This window comes from Amblyomma maculatum, chromosome 1, assembly GCF_055883805.1.
Source record: "Amblyomma maculatum isolate TAMU_Amacu chromosome 1, ASM5588380v1, whole genome shotgun sequence".
NCBI lineage: Eukaryota > Metazoa > Arthropoda > Arachnida > Ixodida > Ixodidae > Amblyomma > Amblyomma maculatum.
In genome coordinates this window covers 142,127,933-142,149,999 of record NC_139344.1, presented here as the reverse complement: position 1 = coordinate 142,149,999, position 22,067 = coordinate 142,127,933, and the positions used below count along the sequence as shown (strand labels likewise).

The 22,067-nt window shown below is 43.0% G+C and overlaps 1 protein-coding gene across 1 annotated transcript; it reads left to right on the top strand.

The window, feature by feature from the left end:
- Positions 1–1,245: 1,245 nt before the first annotated feature.
- LOC146204201 (uncharacterized) lies at positions 1,246–21,693 on the top strand. Its single transcript, XM_084589143.1, has 2 exons — positions 1,246–1,500; positions 17,628–21,693. Exon 2 carries the CDS (start codon positions 19,668–19,670, stop codon positions 21,093–21,095), a length of 1,428 nt encoding a protein of 475 aa, XP_084445269.1. The 5' UTR covers positions 1,246–1,500; positions 17,628–19,667; the 3' UTR covers positions 21,096–21,693.
- The last annotated feature ends 374 nt before the right edge of the window (positions 21,694–22,067 follow it).

The window sequence follows — 22,067 nt, the reverse complement described above, 5'->3', positions numbered from 1 at the left end:
GGGAACCAAAAATATGCTGTTCAAAGGGGTTACAATCAGCGTTCTACAAATTTATCTGAGTAGCTGAAAAAAACTTTCCGCCTCGTTCGGACTCACGGTTGTGGAGAAATTGTGCATACTACAGCATATTACAGCTGCATACAGCTAGCGCCCTCGAGCTGTAGGTAGAATATTATACTGTAGGTAGAGCAAACGAAACGATACGAAATATCGCAAGTAAGCTTTTATCAGCCTTTATATTACAAATTACAACTGTAAAAAAAAAAAAAAAAAAAAAAAAAAAAAAAAAACGAAAACATTTTTTATGAACTCTATCACAGATATACTTTTTAGAGGCTTCTGTGCACGTAGAGCAAACATAATTAATAGCAGTACCATCATGGCGCTACACAAGCGTAGCACAACCTCCTCGCCGCGCTTTACCTCTCTGCAAAAAATAGTCAGCCACGCGAAAGCAACGTGCACTTCTTCACCGAAAAAAAAAAAAAAAAAGCCCCTGGTTGAAGCGCGACTTCTTCTCCTTTTTTTTTCTTTTTTTTTCTTTTTTTTTTTTCAAAACGGTTCAGATGAAATTGATAACTCCGGAGGGGCGAGCGCTTCCCTGGCATGAAGGCTAGAGCACCGTGAGCTAGAATTATCGAGGGGGCTTTAGGAAACATTCGGAACCAAATAAAGTGTGGTGTCGGAATGTTTTTTTCTAGACACCTTTTCTCCGCGAAAAACGGTTGAAATTTGAGTGTCCGTTATGTACATATTTTTCAAAAAGTAATGGTCATAGCCACTATTATTCTTCTGGTGCAGAAAAAAGCTCTACGCATACAGAACAGAACACAGAGAAAAAGTTTCAGGGTTGTCTTTACAAAAACCTTTCTAGAAACGTTCCTTCAGCACAGAAGAAAAATAAACGACTTTAAAAATTTTTCAAATTTTTTGTAACATATTTCGCAGGCTTCTACTAGGCTTTCAATGTAAACGGCCTCTAAAATTTCAGCTCAATTTCTTAAAAAATGTTAGCGGCCGTATCTAAACATGTATGACCCCTGTGCATACCCTTAAAGGAAGTGAACCAATAACGAAACCAAAAACAGTGCCAGTACCACCAGTACCGCGCTGCAAGCTGCGCCAAAGTTCGATGAACGGCAAGAGATTACAAACTTTATAAATGGTTCTTCAACCTCATAACTCGAAAATGCAAGCGTTCTTATTACTTTTTCTTATGGAATGAGGCTATTTCGACCGGTTTCTTTCTTTTGATTCATAATCATGACTGTATTCTGGAAGGCAATCCATTTGAAGGCAGCTAATTGGCTAATTGACCAAATGACGTCACATACTCGAGCCTAATTGCCATTGTCTTCAGTGCAACGTTGTTCAGTGCCACGGTGTACTTCTCTCGCTATCAATGAACTGGTTACCACGAAGGATGATGAGAAAAGGCAGGAAAAAAAATCCAACAACCAGCAGCAGCAGCCTCACGACGATCAAAATGCAGGAGGAACGGTAACCGTGACCATGACCCCATTTTTTTTCACGTTTTCATTGAGTGTGTAGCAAGTGATGCAATACGCCTTGATAGGCCTAATTAGGCATTACGCACATACACGGCAAAGTGAAATAGAGTAAGTTTTCTAGTTCATTCTAGAAATGCCTTGGTAGGCTTGGTTTGTAGGGTTTGTCTCAATTCCAAATAGCTGATGAGGAACGTCGTAGTGGAGGGCTCCGGAAACTTTTATGTGGTTCTTAACGTGCAGGGTACACGGGCGCCTTGCTTTTCGCCTCCATCGAAAAGCGGCCGCTGCGGCAGGGATTTGATCCCGCATCCTTGGCTTCAGCAGTCGAGCGCTGTAACCGCCGAACCACCGCGGCCGGTCGATACGCCCCGATAGACTTATATACATGCTTAATATACACTGCGTAACCAGCTAAATGTGGGTACAATTACGTGAGCAAGAAAAAAAGGAGCTCCTGTGCATACATCAATTGCCAACCAAACCGTAGGAAGTAATACTTGCAACGTACCTCGTTTGCGCATCACTGCGAGGCTTAGTTCGCATGGCATGAGTGTGCAACTCGGTCAGGAGTGCATACGAGTTAACAGGAAAATAAAAAAAGCTCCCGAACGTTCCGCCGATCTCAGCAGCGATCAGCGATCGATAGCGACAAAGGTACCACCCCTAATCATGTAACTACCACTCCGCATGACAGCGCTCACGGGATCAGCTGGACCTATAGGATAGCCTGTAGGCGTCATAAGTTAGCGGGACGCCGAATTCACCAAAAATGACGGTTGCCGCACATCTCGGGCAACCGTCGCGAGCTTTTGCGCCGACGCAGTAATCCAGAGCGCGTCCGCACCCCGAACTACGTCGCCAAGCTTGCAGCCAGCATCTAAAGCCACTTAAGTTGCATTCTCGTTTTTCTCTAGGGGTATTCTCTAAAAATCTCGTAGGTACACAAAATGCTGTGGATCGTAAATAACCACTTTGTTGCAGAAATTTTCAGTTCCAGTGAATATACAAGACCGAGGTAGGGAGTGAACTTTCCTGGTACATTATATTCTACATTTTTCCCGAAAAAAAAAAATTGTGGGGGTTAAGCATGGCTTGAACCTATGATGATATGAGTGAAAGCTGTGCTAAGCATGGTTATGAATGTTTTGCAGTTTGAATGAGGGAGACGCTCAAGGTTCGCTTTGAAAGTAGCCACAGCAAACCTTTTCAATTCAGTTTTTTTTTTTTCTTTTCATTTTTTTTCTTCATTAGGTTTTGGGGAAAGGTACAGTATACTTTTGGGTGGACACCATGGAAGTAGGTGTGCACGGAATGGTGCACATCTACATTTAACCAGGTCAAGGCCACACCACTTTTTTTTTAAAGTCAGCCAGACAAGTTGACCTTGGCTGATACATGGCTTAATAAAGCTTTCGATTAAAAAAAAAATGTCATCAATTAGCCAGTTTCTGCAGTAACTTTGTTTCATGCATGTCAAAACTGCATACCTCTTGCCATTGAAAAAGTTTAGCGGGCTGTCTATTCTACAAGAATTCAATTTGTCCAGCTCAGGTTCATTTAAGATATGTATGATAGTGTGCGTGTTCTGCTTTTTTTTTTTTTTTGCTTCTGTTCTCTCTGGCGTCCCATTTCGGTTGTAAAAACCATGCTGCTCGTAGGCATAATGATGCGAAAATTTCTTGATACTGCCGAGTTGAGGTAGATGTATGCATTATATAACTTTACTGTATTGACTTGAAATTAGTTTTATCAGTCATATAGTTGACAATCATTTTTATTACCTAGAGCTGTTCTCATACAGGTTGTATTGAATGTGAGCACAGTGAGTGAGTTTTCACAGGGGATTATTTTAAAGCCAGCTGCAAAATCACATACAGATGATGATAATGTATAGCTGGGAAAATATGCTTGTTAACTAAACAGTTGTGGGCTGTATATGACTGCCCGCTGCTGCAGTGAACATGAATGTGCCAAATTTCGGGTAGTTAAAAACAAATGAACAAGCACATGCAGTGCGGGGATCTGGAATAGTTCTTCCCCTTTTGCACGTCTGCAATAATAACATGGACATCACGCTTGTACTCGAACTCCATCACATACTTGTGTGTTCACTGCAGCAGTGGACGCTTGACTAACTGGAACTGAAGTGAAAGAAAATAGGCAAGTGCTTATTTGGACACATTGGCAACATTAAAAAAAAAAAAAAACAAGGCTTTGACCCAGTTACGAAAGACAAAACAATAACATAGCTTATATTTTGGCAAATATGTGATAAGTAGAAGCCTTACTGAAGGTGTTATTGCAATTTAAAAATTTGACCAGAGCAACTAAAGCAAAGCTGCTTCACAGGTAAAGTTTGCCTGGAACTCATCTTGGTTTGAACTTAAATGATAGGTGAAGTATCGTAGTACTGGAGCACATAAGATGTTAAAGGCTCTTGCATACTGTTACTTTCTAACTGGATTATGTGGTTACTATTAATTAAAGGTGTAGAGAGCAATGGTTTTGCAAGTGTGAAACCTATTTCCTAATTAAATGCTAGCCAGTTGTCGACAGGCTGACTAAAGATTTTAATAAAATAATGCTGAACAAAGAGCAATCCTGAGGAGCACGCTGATTGACTAAAAATTGTCAGAAACTAAGCAACGCAGAAAACAGCGAAAAGGTTTAGGAAAAAAGAACCAAACAGAAAACTAAATTGGTGACCGAAATCCACTGATTCAGTTTTTCAACCTTTCATTATGACAAAACATGATTGTGACGTCACTTTTGGTCTCATAGGGTTAGGTTTTTCGTACATAGCTAAATGATGCATAGCAATAAGGTTGCATATGCACAACAAAATCTGAGTTAAATAATTTGCAATTTGATATTCTGGTCTTTACTTTCAATTTTAGCCCCATTTTTAAGTTAAATGAGTATCATTAAACTGAAACCTGAGTTCTTAGTCCAAACCTCACTTAAAATATTTTACTTTGAGCATTGCACTTATCAGCATGTAGCAATTCTATGACATGGAGCTCACTCAAAGAAAGTTTAAAGCTGAATGACCCAGAATACTAGTTTTAACCTGAATTTGACCTTTCAGCTCTAAACATCAAACAGCAGTAAGCATTAGGTGGTTACCCCATTCAATTTGAGCTCGAATATGAGAGAGTTCAAATTTTAATTTTTAGCCTGACATGACATTTGAATTTCTAAATTTATAACCTGACATACACAGGAAGTAAAATGCTCAAGAGCCTCGCAAGGCTGCTCTTTCAAAAGACAGCCTTGTGCTTGGTGTAGTACCACCTTGAGATTTATACACAAAAACTTGCAGATAGGCCTGCCCCCATGAGAATCAAGAGTAATCAGCTATACAGTCTGCATTTTTTAACAGCTATTAACAGTCACTTTTAAATGCAATAGGGTGAACAATCTTTATGCGAAAGCGTCAGGCTATCATCGCCTCATTAGCAGCGTAAATAACTATTGAAACAGATGGGAGACCCAATTGGGCTCGAGCGCCACCATTGGAGCGAACGGCGTTAGTGTTGACCTAGGGGAGCAAGTGGGATCATGTGACTCCTCTTAGTGCTGCTGAAGCAGACACTCGATTGAATTTGTGCGTTTTAAAAGCTAATAACCCCATTTATTTGTGTAGTTTTGGTTGATATAGAGTGCCAGCCTTGCACATTTTGATCTTGCATCGTTACTGAGGCTGCTGAAGTTTATTTAAGCTGTTGCTACAGTCCGTTACTGCTCTGTACCTGGATGTAAGCGAGGGAACCCGGTGCAAGCTCCCATTGCTACCCGAAACTTAAGCTCACAGAACCTTCTGAAGCTGCTGAAGTTAATTTAGGCTGTTGCTACGGTCCGTTACAGCTCTGTACACGGATGTAAGCGAGGGAACCTGGTGCAAGCTCCCATTGCTACCCGAAACATAAGCTCACAGAACCTTCCTTAATCAAAATCTTAATGGCCAAATCAGCGAATGATCATTCTCATGATGTGTGCAGCAGACATTTCAGCGAGCGAGATTGCGTCCATAGAGTTGGCGCTAAATGTTCAGTGAGCAGCTAAAAAAACAGCGCGTGCGTTTTTAACTTGCCCTTATCACTTGTGAAGCTAACAATACTATTGCTGGAAGAATGGTACAGATGCTGGCTTCTTCATGGAGCAGTACCCTCCCAAACAAAAGAGGAATCATGAAAAGGCCAGAAGGTTTCAAATTATTCTAAATGAACGCGTTGACACTGAAATTTCGCTGAAGTGAACTGAAAGATTCTGCTATCTCGGGCAGCGGTATGCATGGTGAGTTGTCTCAGGCATTCTCTCCAGTAGAGTCCATGAATAAACGAAAGATAGAGCATTGCATGCATGTTGTGATGTGCTGATCAAGATATGCATAAAAAAAAAAAAAAAACCTACTGTGTGCTTGGAAAGCAAATATCTGCTCTAACCAGGAGTGCCAATGATGGTAGTTAGTGTGCCGGAATTCGCTGCGTGGAACGCACGTCTTCCCATTCTGCTCTACTAGGTTCAAGGGAGCAGGCGAACGGTGCTGCTTCCACTGGCACTATGCGAAGGCGCTCAGCATCTGTCAGGCTCCTGACAGTCCTCTGCCCTTGCAGAGGAATCCCATTACCTGTGCAGTGACCGCTTACATCTGGCTGGTTGTGTGGTAGCTTCAGTTTTTTTTGTAATGGCAGAAATGCTGCAGCCAGTGCGCGTCATCATAGCAGTAAAGCTAGCCAACTTTGATAACTCATTGTCTGATTCGGTTAAGTGCTTTTTTGCCGAATGAGTGGGTCTGGTACCTCCATTTAAGCTTATACAGGCTTAGACCGAATTATATTAACCCCGCCGGGTTGGCACAGTGGTTAGGCGCTCGACTACTGTTCCCAAGGTTTCGGGATCGAATCCCGGCCTCGGTGGCCGCTTTTCGATGGAGGCGAAAAGCAAGGACCCCGGATGTTAAAGGACCCTGGGTGGTCGGAATTTTCGGAGTCCTCCACTACGACGTCTCTCATAGCCCGAATCGCTTTGGGATGTTAAACCCCACAAACACAAACCAAATCAAGTGTATATTAAATAAATAAACGTAATGCTAATACGCAACTGAACTGCCTAGGAAAGCACCCTACAGCAGCATTTCAACGTGTGTTATCCCACTTACTTCGTCATGCGGACGCTTCCGAGAGGTGGCGCCACAGTATGTCCTCGAGCCCAATAATATTGTGAGCCTGTATTTTGGAGATGTCCTACGAGTGTATATGTTCACTTCAGTTTGTGCCGACTGGTTTGAGCCCAGAATGCAAACATGACAACTGAGTGTTGATAGATGATGCGTGGGTCTTGTTACGTCACATAATTGGTACATGCACCAAGGCAGTACAGAATGCAGTAGACACATGCCATAGGTTACACATCTGGCCTACCAAGTCATTCACTCATACTGAGGGGCTCACACAGCGAGTTAACCCTTTCACTGCCAAGTTTTTTGGGACTGCTTCACACTCCCTACCAGGTTATTTTGCATGTTAGCCGGGATTTTTTTTATATGTTAGTTCCGAGGAAATCTTAAGCTATTAATGCATATGATGCTCTGCAGGACATTACACTCGGCATGTTTTCGCTTGTTACCCATTTATATAGGTGGCAGGATCAATTCCTCTCTGTGTTCGTTTTACAAGATTTTTAGCTCAGCTGCTTCCCCATTGTCATTTTCATTTGAGTAAGAATTCAATCGCAGTTTTACATTTTCTTCGCCTATCAAACCTTGAGCGCACATGCCACACTGTCGCACCATGGATGCAGTGCTGCTGATGGTGATGATGTGGGTGGAGAAACATCGTATCCATATGTTGTTTCAAATTTACCCTGCAAGATTTATGAGTTTATGTGGCTTTTCAACAGACTGCGCGGCATGTCCGCATCATTATTGTTAAACAAGTAGTATCGAGAGTGGCAGGGAGTGAGTTATAACGGCACAGTGTACAGTCTTCCGAGAGATCTCGGGAGGGGCAGTTAAAGGGTCAATAAGTTACAGATCAGTCACAGTTTAGCTCTAAACATTATTCCAACACTCCTCCCAACTCTGCACTTGCACCAACACAGACACAATGTGCACAGCTACCTCTTCATACACCATGCAAGGAAGCTATACACTTCTTGTACATATGTCTGCAGAAACTCAGTCACAGCAGTCTTCTCTCCTTTTCCTGGCCTCCTCCAAGGATACAGGAACTGTCTGTGCGATAGTCTTTCCAGCTATGCACAAGGCCACTGGCTTTTGCGTGAGCTGGCATTTGACCCACTACCTTTTCTTTACACAAGCTACAAAAACCTTTTCCTGATGACCTTCCAACTTCTTGCTGCTTGCTGGCTATTGTCAGGCTCAGGCTCTGCGCCAAATCACATTCCTTGCCGACACTGCTACCATACAACATAGACGCCTCCTGTTCCCCAATTTTTTTGTGCCACAGCCTGTATTATGATGTAGTCTAAAATCCCTCCAATTACATCCACTACTGGCTCTTGCCAAGTCCACCTTTTTCGCATGTTCTAGAGACTTCATTGTGCGTGTCACTCAGGAACATGCTTCCCTTCCCTCTTCTCTAAATTACTGGATTAGCACAAATTTTATAGAAACCATTTGGGCAATTTGCTCATATCACCTTCGCAAGCAATTCTGCAGCAGTGTGTCAGCTGTCTCAATAAATACCTAGATCACTGTAGTGTAGGTGCAAGTCCACGCGGAGGTTGCTGGTAACAAGCTAGACCATCAACATGCAGCTAGACTTTGGCTCGGGCAGCAGTGATCTTCTGGCCTTTCCTATTCATGGTAGACAAGCCAGCTTTTATCAGAATACCCTGAAGCAGCACTACACACCTCTCCAACACTACCTCCCAATTTACCCAAGCTAGCCACCTCGCACACTCATGCAGTGAGAGACATACTTAACACACTTATCACTATAGCCCAGTTGTTACCATACAGTCTTGCTCCCAAGCCTCTTGCCTAAATTGTCCCTACCATTAAAACAATGTCGAACATCATCTTTTTCACTTGCCCCGCAAACATCTGATCCCCCACCCTACCCTAACCATCCTCATCCCCATGGTGGGTATGGCTGGCCTCAGCAGCTCGCACCAACCAATCGGCTCCTGGTTTCAACAAGGAGGAAAACAGACACGCAAGTGTTCTAACCTGCCACTGTGCAAGCACCATCCAGCTGCATACAGGCTCCAGCTTTACACCTGCCCAGCAGCCTTCTGCTGCAGCTTCAGCAATTGTTTGAAGGCCCCTAAGCATAGTGCCTACTTTGAGCATAGATAAATCCGTCATCTCTAATCTTCTATCTAATGCCTCATACTTTCTAGCAATGAGCCCAGTGCTTCATAAATAACTGTGCCATTTTGTTGTCTTGCTAAGAAATTGAGCACCGAGATGCACTGCTTTAAATACAGATATGATTGGACAATCAACTGTTCAGTAAGGAATGCTTTGGTCTTTATTATGCAATGTCTTTAGCACCTAAGCTCACATTCATAGCTATGCTTGCAGTGCTTGCGCATACGTGAAGTGTAAGCAACTGCTCACTTCAGCCTTTTGCTCTATACTGCCATTCTGTCCTATAGCCACCAAACAAACAATTTTTTTTAGACAAATTTCGAGCCAAATGGTTTTTCAGTACCCAAATCACCATCTGTTGGTTCAGAAAAACTTTGTGTTGGCCAAGCCATAGTCGCTGCCAACCGGACAAAGAGTGCCACAACACAGCGCCACAACACGACAAGCAGGGCTTGTCAAGAGCCCAGTTGGCTTATGCCAAGCTTGGCTTGTCGAAGTCCGCAGGGAGGGTGCATATGTCTGTGACAACACCGCCTCACCCATTCAATGTACCTGTTCAACATTAGCAAGTAGGTTACCAAATGAATAGACCGATTTTACTGAGTGATCTGCACATGTACGTGCATTCTGGACGTGCTCCACCACCATATTAGCAATAGTCACAGCCACCAACGGGAGCCAAGCGTTGCAATTGCCGCTGCACAGCCGACATCGAGGAAGGAGTTTTGCCACAATGCCACATTTTGAAAAGTTTACATCGCCCCGTGAAATGATGGGACCTTGGCTGATGCTGTCGACCTAAGTACACGAAGGAATAACCATTATTTTTTCACGACGAAAAATGCTGTAGGTGGGCACTATCAAGAACGATGGGGATATATCAATGCGAATGTGGCATGAAAGGCTTAACATTGTCAGTATTCTGGTACTCTAAGAGTATGTTCGCATGAGTATTCTTACTATTTACGCAAACATTTCAAATGCTTGTTTTTGTCATCACAGTTTGGGAGGGAACCAAGAATGTGCTGTTCAAAGGAGTTACAATCAGCGTTCCGCAAATTTACCTGACCAGCTTTGAAAAAACTTTCCACCTATCCAGACTATCATTTGCGGAGAAACCGTGCACGAAGGTTGCACACTGTTGACCCTTTTGATGCGCAGTATGTTTGACGATGGTGCTTACCTGGTTAGGTCACACCTGATGAGAAACCAGAACAGTCTGTGACTAGATCGAGGCAATGGAAGACGCAAACGCAGACTTTTCGGCAAATGGCACTGATGGCACCATCTGGCATTGCCGGAGGAAGGGGTCATGACAAAAAACGGCCGAAGGGAGCATTGCAATGTGTGCGGTTAGCTAGATGGCGCCTCTACTGCCTTTTCCCGGAAACTATGTTGCTGCCTTTCGTTCCCACATTGATTTCGCAGACAGTACTGGTTTCTCAGCATGCGCGGCCAAACCAGGTAAGCACCATTGTGAAACCTACAAGGCAAAAAGGGGTCAGCCACGCGAAAGCATTGTGTATGATTTCACCGCAAAAGAGCTTCCAGTTGAGGCAGGAGATTTTTTTCAAAACAATTCCAATAGTTTCAGAACACTATTGCGTAGTGCATCTCGTTTGAGTGTTCATTTTTGCTCATGCTTGCGCTTCTACCCATCTGTGCACCTCATATATTCCTCATATGCATTGCTTGCATCAGTTTCAGTAACGTGCATGCAGTGCGGTCACTGTCAGGCATTGTGGAAGCTTTTAAAGATGAGCTCTGCTGTGTGCTGGCCTTACCGACTTGGATACCATCTACAGGACCAACGCTTTTCGATCTTATTGCACCAAACGCAGCAGGTAAAACTGCCCATTGCACACCGTGAAAAAATAGCAAAAAATGCTACGAAACACTTTCCAAACATAAAAAAAGAGATGGTGGCAGCAGCGACTTTGGCACAGCCCTGCAGCCATAACTACAATGGCCAGCATGCACCGCGGCAGTGTAACAACATTCTTAATGAAATCGGTCTATTGGCGGGCAAGAAGAAACAGAGCGAGAAGCAAACTGGCACAACAAAATGCGCACATTTCAGGCATATGGAAGCACAGCACAGAGCCACAAACACTCTCAAGCTGCTTAACTCTAGCTCCTCCTCTGGGATCCATTCCCATCATGCCAACTTAAAGGATAAAATACAGCTAAATTCAGCATGCTTCTGAGGCTCTTGGAAGATCGCCAGAGATGCAGTAGAAGTCTGCAGGACCAGTGCGAAGCTGGTAGAGCCTCTACCTGGCTGTGTGGTGGTAGCATAACGGCAGGTAGGAGCACTAGCATGTCTGATCTCAAATAAATCGACTCATAGTCTTCTTCCTCCCATCATCATCTTCATTGTTGCCTCATGTTCTATTATATACCCTTTCCTTCTGCTCCTGTTCCCCATACCTAATTTTTTTTTTTTCCTTCTCATATCAGGCACATTATTTGGTATAGAGAGACAAGATGTCTGTGTCAACTGGCTGGTTGTATAGTACAGGACCTGGGTCTGTCATGATTTCAGTACAAGTTCTCTTAAATTCAGGTGACAACAGCCCGATGCCTTCACACAAAAGCTTTTCACAGTGTTCATCTTCATCTTGAAGCATGGCTAGTAGCTGTGCTAACATGGCAGCCTCTGATGAGTTCCACACTGCAATGTTGATTACTCTGTTCGCTGATGTGAGAATAGCACATCTGAGAGTTTCCATATATGAAACTCAAAGTGTATGACATCTGCCTCCTTCGTAGGACAGTGAATAAGTAGATCATAGGAGCATGTATGAGCTTGTAGATAAAGGATGAAAGAACAGGTATGGGAATCAGAAGCATGCACACACCAATAAGCTGATAAGAGACTATAATCGAATTGTGTATCGCAGCAGTGAATCAGGAGTAAAATTAGATGGCGACTGAACATGAAGTGAAAACAGCAGTCTACTGGAAGAGTAGACCACATTGTTTGCCATTTAATCAGTGCTCCTAAAAAGTTGCTACTAAAGCATTTGTCTTTCCATTTGTGAAAGGCAGACTTAATGCAGACATAAATTTTGGAAATATGATAGAGCACGGCATATTTACCTCGAAGGGAAAAACTTAATAAAGTTAAGGACTTCTAGAACGGAAGTTTACTTTCTTATTTAAGAAGTGGAGTAGATCATTCACTTCAGTTACTTATGGAAATTCTAGCAGTAGAAAAACTGGTACAGAAGCTAGTTCTCTTAACTTGGAGGCACAAATCTGGTTCCTATTTCATTAGAGTCAGTGACTGCACTTTTGCTTGTCTTCAATGCATGAGCACTCAAAAATCAATTGCTGATGAATACTCCAATGTGACCCCTGGTAGTTATTTGTATGAATGGATGCTCTGTAATTTTGGGAAATCCAACTAATGAAATTAGTTCTGTCCTACAAGACTTGCAGATAACTGGATGCCCTTCAGCAGAAATCGAAAGTCCTAATGAATGCTTTTTTACCCAACAGCTCCGTTCTAAAGGGACTAGCACGTCCTTTGTTTCGTGTTGTGCATAAAAATGAACCAATAAAATCTTACATTTCAATAGACATGCAAACCATGCTGGCTTGCCTTCAGCCTCAGATAGACACCATGCCTGAGCAGATGAACTAAAGAATGATGAAGAAAGACTGCCAATTTAGCATGGTTAGGCAAAATGCAAATTAGATGCATTAGTGCTCCAATTTTCACTTCAGTTTTGGGCACACATGCTAACTAGTATACGGTCATAACCTACTACATTATCTGAAAGGCCACCCAACACAAATATGTAACACCATTTTAATCAAACCATATGATTGTGCTTGCATGGACTTGATGTAATATGTGTCCCCGATGTGCTCAATTCACATCTCTAACGTGGTGAACAAGTAAGGAGCTCCTGCCAAGCCAATTCAACCATGACATGTGGTCTCATGATGCCACACATACCACTGACCAATCAGTGCCCAGTCATGTCATCTGCATGCTTGAGGCATGCTCGTGAGGAGGACATGACCAACATCGGTGAAATGTGGTACTGAGGTTCTTAGTGTTAACATACTTAAAAATAGAGCCCATTACCTGAACAAGCACTTTTTCTGTCCACCTTAGTGTAAGAGAGCAAAATGATTTTTTTTTTTTTTTTGGGGGGGGGGGGGGGGGTCCTTTGTATATTCAAACCTGGTGGCTGTAACCATTTCAATACTACTTCAATAGTTATTGCACATTCTTGCTGTCCAGTGTTTATGTAAACATATGACAATATTATCCACTGTGCAGTCCAAATTACAAACTTGTATACATTAATAGAAGAGACATCTGGGCAAGTTGGTACGGTGACTTGATGAATGACAGCGCCCGTCTTGTTTGCTTCCTTCTGTGATTGTTGTGGTTTGGCTGAGAGATGGTCCCAAAAAGATGGTCATCATTCCTTCTCTGAGTGAGATGTATATGTGTTGCATCGATAGATGGCACATGCATATAGGGTGATATAATTACACTGACTCAGTGTGGCGAAAGAGCTGTCATAAAAGAAACTAGGACATGCAAAATGTAATAAGTCTCTACACTGCATGCTTATAGAAGCATACAAGCATAGATGCTAAAAACATAATAAAGAAGAACTGCCCACACATTTCCAATTGAACAGCCAAATGCGCATTCATTTTTTAAATCTGATATCTCAATATAAACCCGTGTTTAGCCTTTTAAGGAAAAATTGGGAGGGCGCTTAAGCTACGCCTCAAAAGTAGATGCGATAGTGCACGCACTCACTGCCAGACACCCAAACGACGCTGACGTTTCACCTCAGCATCTTTGACTTTATGGACTAACGGAGCTTCAGCCTGGCATTTGCAATTGTAGGCAGCGTCGAGACACAATGCTGACGTTTCAGCTCAGCAGCTTTCGCTTTACAGACCAGATTGGCCCCGCGTTTGCGACCTTCGACAGTATGCTAATGTTCCAGCTCTTCTTCCTCTGCACACTTATGGCGCTTCGCTTCCATTTATAATGCTGCAACCTCCGCATCTCGCCATTGCTTCGACGTCTAGCTGTCACATACCGAGTGTTCTTCACCTTCTTGGCATCAGTCTTATGAATTTTCCCTTGTCAAGCACAACCATCACTAGAAGACCCACCGTGAAATTACATGTATCTGGTATACAATGTCAGATGACGTTGCCGCACTAGTGCCAGCAACAGGTTCCATCAGCGACACACACGCAATTATTTGTCTACACCATGACGGTATCATTCACTAACCACCATTCATTAATCAGTCAGTCAACCAGTCACACTATCAACCACCCCCAATCAGTCAACCAGCACTACATATATTGTATACCCTCCATACAAGGCATTCATCATGTTTCTGGCATGTGTTTCGGCTTGCCGTTGAAGTAGACATGGATTGCACTAGAACGTGGTGGTGCCATCTAAGCCAAGACATATCAAGTGTGGTATTCTGGTGGCCTCCACATGATAGCGCCACCCAAAAGTTTCTGCCGGCACAATTTTGACTCTGCTTTGACTCTGCCATTTCAGACCGAAGTACAGCGACAGTTTTTCGGCACAATTAGCCCAGCTTCGCATAGAAGAAAAGGTCAAGAAGCATTCTGTTCCACTTGGAAAGGATGAAGCATAAGTGCCAACCAGGCAGCTTTCAAACCCATGAAATCCTTGCGACGGAGTCGGGGGGGCCAGCCAATTTTTTGTTTCTTTTTAAAGTTTGAGGTGATTTGTTCTTGCAACAAGCGTTCTCAAGTTTCCACAGCCCTAAGTACCAGGCTTTGCTGGTTGTCCGCGGCATATTTGGGAACTGGTATGAACTTTTCTGTCATTCTTGCCACTATGCGAAATGTTGACATTACTGACACACAATGTAAAAAGTCAATCTTGTCCCCTTCCAGCTTGAAGATTAGAAATTTTAACGTGTAGAACTTTAAAAGTATCTTAAAGTACTGTCAACACATTGCGAAACTGGCATCTAATAACTTAAAAAAAGAAAGAGCAAATAAGGCCAACATAAAAGGCCAAATCCATGAACAAAGGCCTAGCAAAGGTGGCAGGCAGAGTAATATTAACACTGCGACAAATCTGTGAAGGTGGCTATCGAGTATAAGATATGAATTCATGCCCCCACGGATACACAGTGAAAGACATTACAAGTTAGAGCTGCCGATAGAGATTCTACCAATGTTTTATATTGTTCTTCTGTGGTGTCACAAGATAGCGTCAGCAACAGTGTAGGTTTAATAGAGTTCAGGATGTTTTTCTTGCAAACAAAATTTATTTCCCATAAAATTTGGTGCAAGGTTTGTAAAATTGCAAGATGGTTCTAAATCCATACATTTTATGTCAAATTTGGAAGAGTTGGCTGGTATGGGATGGAGTCAATGAGGAGAGGTGGTGATGCAATGTGTCCAAAATGAGCACCACTTATGGAGCCATTGGTGCATCACTAGAGATGCAAGACGTTGGTAGGAGTGGCTGAGGTGCTGAGGTGAAGATCATATATATGCTCAAGATAGCAGCTGCTGCCTCAGCCTTTGGTGTATTGCTAGATGTGTGGCAGAATGATGCCAGAATGGTGTGAAGCCAACAGGCCTTTTACTGAGACAAGTGGCATTGGCACAGAGCTGGATGAACTACTCGATTGTCTCCTCTCTTCAGTCTCATCAGTTTTCTCCTTTTACATGCCTTGCTTCATTTTGCTGTTCTTTCCATTCTTTTCAACTTCTGTACACCCCTTCTGCGCACCATTCCCCATGTGTTTCTTCCTCATCCTCTTTTAACTATTTTCTAATGCCCCTTATCGCTGTGAGACAAAGATTAGGGGCATAGAGGTGTAATTAGCCTGGCAAGAAATAAGGTAAATGTTTGCCTCAGAAAGAGAGGAGAGGGTAAGCAAATCACAGATAACAGTCACTGGTTGCAACTAGAGTGCTGTACAGGGTATACATGCTCATTTGTGGAAATTCATAAAGTTTATACAATCCACAAGCACACAGTTGTACCAGAGATGATTTACTATGTACAGTTATATCTCGTTACAAGAGACAATGTTACAAGAGAGACTCGGTTATAAGAGACATTTGAAAATGGTTTTGTTGGTTTTCCTATGTCTGCCATGTTAACAACCTTGCATACAAGAAACATGGTTACAAGAGACACTCTGTTACTAAGGGCAACCTTTGCAGGTCCTTGGAGTAAATTCTTCACTATTTAGAAGAGACACAACCCAGGTGGGCTCGTGCAATGCAGCTGAAATGTAACAACTCGTACGTGATGTACTTAGATTCCCTTAGCTAAATTCTGTTCCATATCAGCATCCTTTTTATTGTATATGTCAGGAACTGAGAAGAAGTGCTTCCCCGTGATTAGAAAGTCAAAACGACTCCATTGTTTCAGCCACTGGCATTGCATTACTGCCCACTTACGAAGCAAATCAAAATGCATGAATGACATCCAGCATTTTTAACTCTCGCTGTTAAAATTTGATTACAAGATGAAAACCCAGAATCCTATATGTTTCTCTTTGTGGACAATGCTTCTTTGCAGCACCAAAGTTCTTGTGCTCAAAGCCATCAAAGTAATTTTTTCCCTCCAATTCTGCACCCTACCTTCAGCCAATAGACAAAGGCATTATGCACTCTTGTCAAGTTGCTGTACAAAACAAGGTTGGTAGAACACCTGTTGCTCGACAGGCAACAAGGCTGTACAATAGTAATTGATGCAAAGTTTGCTGTTCAGGTGATTTCAGGTGTCTGGAATGACCTGAGAAGTGAAGCTGTGAAAAACCGTTACAGACAAGCAGGCTTTGAATGTTGTGACATGATGTAAGAGGGCCTATATATAGATACTGTGGAAAGCTTCCTTGAAAATGAAGCTTGGGCGAGCATCCAAGAGACTGGTGAGGTACCAGAATCTTTTGAGAAATTCGTATCTGCAGATGTGGATCTTGTGTGCTCCCAAAGAGCTTACAGACTATGCAATTCTCGCGCAAGTAAATTACACATGTGCCATAGAGGATGAATACGAAGCCATTTCAAAGGAAAAGTGTCAGCATGTGAGGGTGACGAGCATGTAAGAGCAAAGGTATTAGAGCAACTGGAAGGCTTGCAAAGTGAAGTGCTTTACCTCCAGAATTTGGGAAGGAATACACTCTGCACTCACAAAAATACATACTAGTATGAATAACTTCATTAAGCTTTCCTGAACAATTTCCTGTTAATGCGTGTGAATTCATTTTATATGCTGATGTGCAGTAAACTGAACAACACAGTGCTTTTAGAATTTTTGGTTACAAGAGAGGGTAAACAGCGCAAAAAAAAAGACGAGGACAAATGAAGTACACAAACGAGCGCTCGTTTGTGTACTTCGTTCGTCCTTGTCTTTTTTTGCGCTGTTTACCCTCAATGGATTACCAACTTGCCCAAGCGTCTGTTTTGGTTACAAGAGACCTTGCTTACAAGAGAACTTTTTCGGGTCCCTTGAGTGTCTCTTGTAATGAGGTTTTACTGTATTTACTTTCTGTGTTTAGGCTGAATATATGCAGTGCACTGTTGTACAGTCAAGTAGTCGTTATAACCATTAATTTTTGGCAACAATTTATGCAGATCTTGCTGTTGTGTGCTGTATGCCATAAATAAGCATGTAAGTGCCTTCATGCTGGCTTTAGCCATGCCTCTCACCAGATGCATAGAAGACAGTTTCAATTTAGGAGTCTAAACACTGAACCACTTGATCTTCCATGCAGGGTGACCAGCAATTCGAGCCTGAAGGGTGCATCCGCACCACCCCATATGTCCATCGTAAGGCTCGTGTACCACTGGAACACTAGCACGGTGATCCCCCAGCCTACGAGGAAGATGATGAGATCATGCAGTACGTCATGCTGGCCCTTTTGCCAGCAGGTGCTAAAAATGAAGCCTACAGACCAGTTGGAGACATGCAAGCACTCCTTGACCCCAATCAGCCACCTACCGTAGTACTGCACAACCAGAAATTACAAACACTTGATGATTGCTTTACAACGACTCCGACAAATGAATACCCGATTGGTGAAAGAGCATCAGATCAAATCTATGAGATCCTCATAATAATAATAATAATAATATTAATAATAATAATAATAATAATAATAATAATAATAATAATAATAATAATAATAATAATAATAATAATAATAATAATAATCAGTCTGACTATACCCACTGCAGGGCGAAGGCCTCTCCCATATTTCTCCACTTGACCCGGTTCTGTGCTAGTTGCATCCACTTGACCCCTGCGAACTTCTTAACCTCATCCGCCCACCTAACTTTCCGCCGTCCCCTGCTATGCTTTCCTTCCCTTGGAATCCAGTTTGTTACCCCAAGCGACCATCGGTTATCCTCTCTTCACACTACATGTACTGCCAATGCCCATTTCTTCTTAATTTCCACTAGAATGTCGGTAACTTGAGTTATTTCTCTGATCCACTCTACATGCTTCTTATCTCTTAATGTTACCCTACCATTTTTCGTTCCATAGCCCTCTGGGTTGTCCTCAACTTACGTAGAACTCTCTTGGTTAGCCTCCACGTTTCGGCCCCATAGGTGAGTACAGGTAAGATGCAACTGTTGTATACTTTCCTCTTGAGCGATACCGGTAAGTTGCTAGTCATAATTTGCTAGTGCTTGCCAAATGTGCTCCATCCCAATCTTATTCTTCTTGTTATTTCCTTTTCATGGTCCAGATCTGTGGTTACTACCTGTCCTAAGTAGACATTATCGCCTATTACTTTCAGTACTTCGCTACCTAATGTAAACTGCTGTTCCTTCCCGAGGCTATTTGAACATTATCTTAGTCTTCTGCATACTGATTTTCAAGCCTACCTTTCTACTTTTCCTATCTAGGTCATCAATCATTATTTGCAATTCATCCCCCGAGTTGCTTAGCAAGGTGATGTCATCAGCAAATTGCAGATTACTGAGGTATTCTCCATCTACCCTTATCCCTAACTGCTCCAAGTCTCTCTAAGCAAGCTGTGAACAGTACTAGGGAGATGGTGTCTCCTTGCCTAACACCTTTCTTTATGGGAATTTTGTTACTTTCTTTATGCAGAACTATGGTTGCTGTCCATTGCAGCCACTATATATATCTTCCAGCACTTTCACGTACGGCTCGTCTACCCCCCGATTTCGCAATGCCTGCATTACCGCCGAGGTTTCAACTGAGTCGAATGCTTTTTCGTAATCAATGAATGCTATGTATAAGGGCTGGTTATATTCCGAGCATTTTTCTATCACCTGATTGATGGTATGGATATGATCGATAGTAGAGTACTGTTTCCGAAAACCTGCTTGATCCTTTGCTTGATTGCAGTCTAAGGTTGTCCAGATTCTATTAGCGATTACCTTAGTAAATACCTTATACGTAACAGACAGTAAGCTGATTGGTCTGTAATTTTTAAGGTCCTTAGCGTCCCCTTTCTTATGAATGAGGAGAATGCCTGCATTTTTCCATGGTTCCGGTACCGTCGATGACACCAGGCACTGCGTATACAGGGTGGCTAGTTTTTCTAGCACGATATCCCCCTCCCCCGTCCTTCAGCAAATCTGTAGTTATCTGATCCTCTCCAGCTGATTTCCCCCTTTTCATAGTTTCTAGTGCTTTCTTGACCTCGTCCTTCGTCACTGGTGGAACGTCTGACTGTTGTTCCTTACCGCCAATCTCATTACGGGGCTGACTACTTTGGCTACTGTAGAGATCTGTATAGAACTCCTCGGCTACTTTGACTATCTTGTCCATATCAGTGATGACGTTGCCCGTCTTTTCCCTTATCGCATACATCTGGTTTTTGCCTATGCCCAATTTCTTCTTTACCGCTTTAAGGCTTCCCCCGTTCTTTACAGCATGCTCAATTTTCTCCATGTTATACTTCCTTATATCGGCCACCTTGCGCTTATTGATTAGCTTTGATATCTCGGCCAATTCGATCTGGTCTGTTGGATTGGAAGCTTTCATACTCTGGCATTTCTTAATCAAATCTTTCGTCTTCTTAGACAGCTTACCGATATCCTCTCTAACTATCCTACCGCCTACTTCTACCGCGCACTACGAGGTCCTAAATGACTGTTTCCTTGGGCTGCCAAAAGTCAACCCTCCAGCAGGTCAGCAAACAGCTGCCTCTCAAGGAGTCAAAAGGAAACTGGCTGTCCAACAGGCGGGCACACAGCACCAGTCTCGCCAAAAAGTTCTGGTTCAGCATACAGCCGACTTGCAGAATGGTGCCACCCAGGAATCAACTCTGTCCTTCGAACAAGTCAGCAGCCAATACCAAAGTAAGCAGCACACAACCTTCTTGCAAACTGCTATCCAGCAGACAGACTTGCAGAATGGTGCCACCGAGGAATCAACTCAGACCATTGAAGAAGTCAGCAGCCAATACGAAAGTGAACAGCACACAACCATCTCGCAAACTGCTATCCAGTTGACAGAGTTGCAGAATGGTACCACCCAGGAATCAACTCTGGCCTTTGAACAAGACAGCAGACGATGCCAAACTGAGCAGCACACAGCTTTCTGGCAAACTGCTGCCCAGAAGACAAATTACGCTTTGCACCCTGCCAATCAACAAGTGAGCTTCGGGCATGCGGGCCTTGATTATGCAGCAACATCTGAGCCTGTGTCTACTGAGCCTATGAGCCTAGATTATACACCGTCTGCATGCACGGGCTTTCATGATCCGAACCAAGGACCCACTGCTTTTGATAACATGTCTTTTGAGCCCTTGACCGTTCAGCATGCTGCCTTTGAGAATGACGTTGCCCAGAAGGCAGGCACTGAACATTCAGCCGCCGAGAACACAGGCATCAACAGCATGAACATCAAGAGCACAAGCACTGAGAACATAGCCACTGAGAACACAGCCGCTGAGAACACCATTGTGAACAAAGTATTTGAGAGTACAGCAACTGTGAACACTGTAGTCACGAGCAGAGTTGTCAAGAAGATACATAAATCTCCGGGAGGTGGGAAAGTGATGACCAAGACAATGGCATTCAAGAAAATGACCAAACGCACGACAGTCAAGAAAATGAGTCACGAAAGCTGCTTCGAAAAAAAATGGCCTCCCACCAAGGAACGACTACATTTGGCCACAGAACAGACACATCAGCTGAATCGGCTGCATCAGCTGCTCTACCGCTTAGGCGCTCACTTCGTCTCCAAGACAAGGCTGTGAAGAAAGCTGCACTAGCACTCAAAAACAGGGGCCAATAGCAGTGCCAATGCAAGTTGTTTCTGCATTTAACACAGAAAGAAATTTTTCATCCTATGTTACAATGCTATGTGACGGTTGAGAAACTATTCCTATGTTACAGTGCTGTGTGACGGTTGAGAAACTATTGAACAGTACCTGTGATCATGTATTTGTATTGCTCAAGCCACAATTCTTGATTTTCTTTCTTTAATCTTGCCTGACCTTTCAATAGATTTTTGCATGCAGAGAATCAGTAGTAATTATGGATGCTAAACCTACCTTGAGGGCAGTTAATAATTTGATTTTACAACCTGATTTCGTCAAGTTCAAACTGGCGATATTTAAAGTTCATTTGATTGCGTTCTGTTTTCATAAAGATTAATAAATGATAGATTTCCTTGTGCTGTTAAAATGAATGACTTTGATCAGTCAGAACAACTAACGCACTAGCATTGGATGCTACAGTGGGCCCTCAAGCTGGACTGTGTACACGGTCACTACCATCTGCGTGGCTCGAGGTGAGGAGGGCAGCTGGTGTGGAGGGAGAAAGCTGACATTTAAAGAAAATAAATATAAATGTGGTTGCAACTGCACCAAGACTGGTTTCAATCCCATGGCAGCATGACTAGACCCCTTCACTATACAATGCATGAGAGCACTATGCTATTAGCTGCAGCCGATCACCCCGTGTTCTGCCACACTCTGGTGCTGTGATTCTTCATCAGCTGCCAACAGTAGGCAACTGATTCACACATCGCTGTCCCATTTCCCGCTTATGGTGCGTTACACGGTTCGAAAATATTTTAGTGCTGTAACACTAAGACTACCAGTTGCCATTTTCGCTGCAGTCTGACGCTGAAATCCCAGCTTTGAACCAACAGCAAAATGAAATGTGAAGTGCTAGTGCACATACTTCACATATGGCCAGCTTAGCTAAATTGGCTTTAGTTTTTT

Bases quoted from the DNA above. Each gene is read 5' to 3' on its own strand.
- LOC146204201 (XM_084589143.1), top strand. From the start codon at position 19,668: ATGACGTTGCCCGTCTTTTCCCTTATCGCATACATCTGGTTTTTGCCT.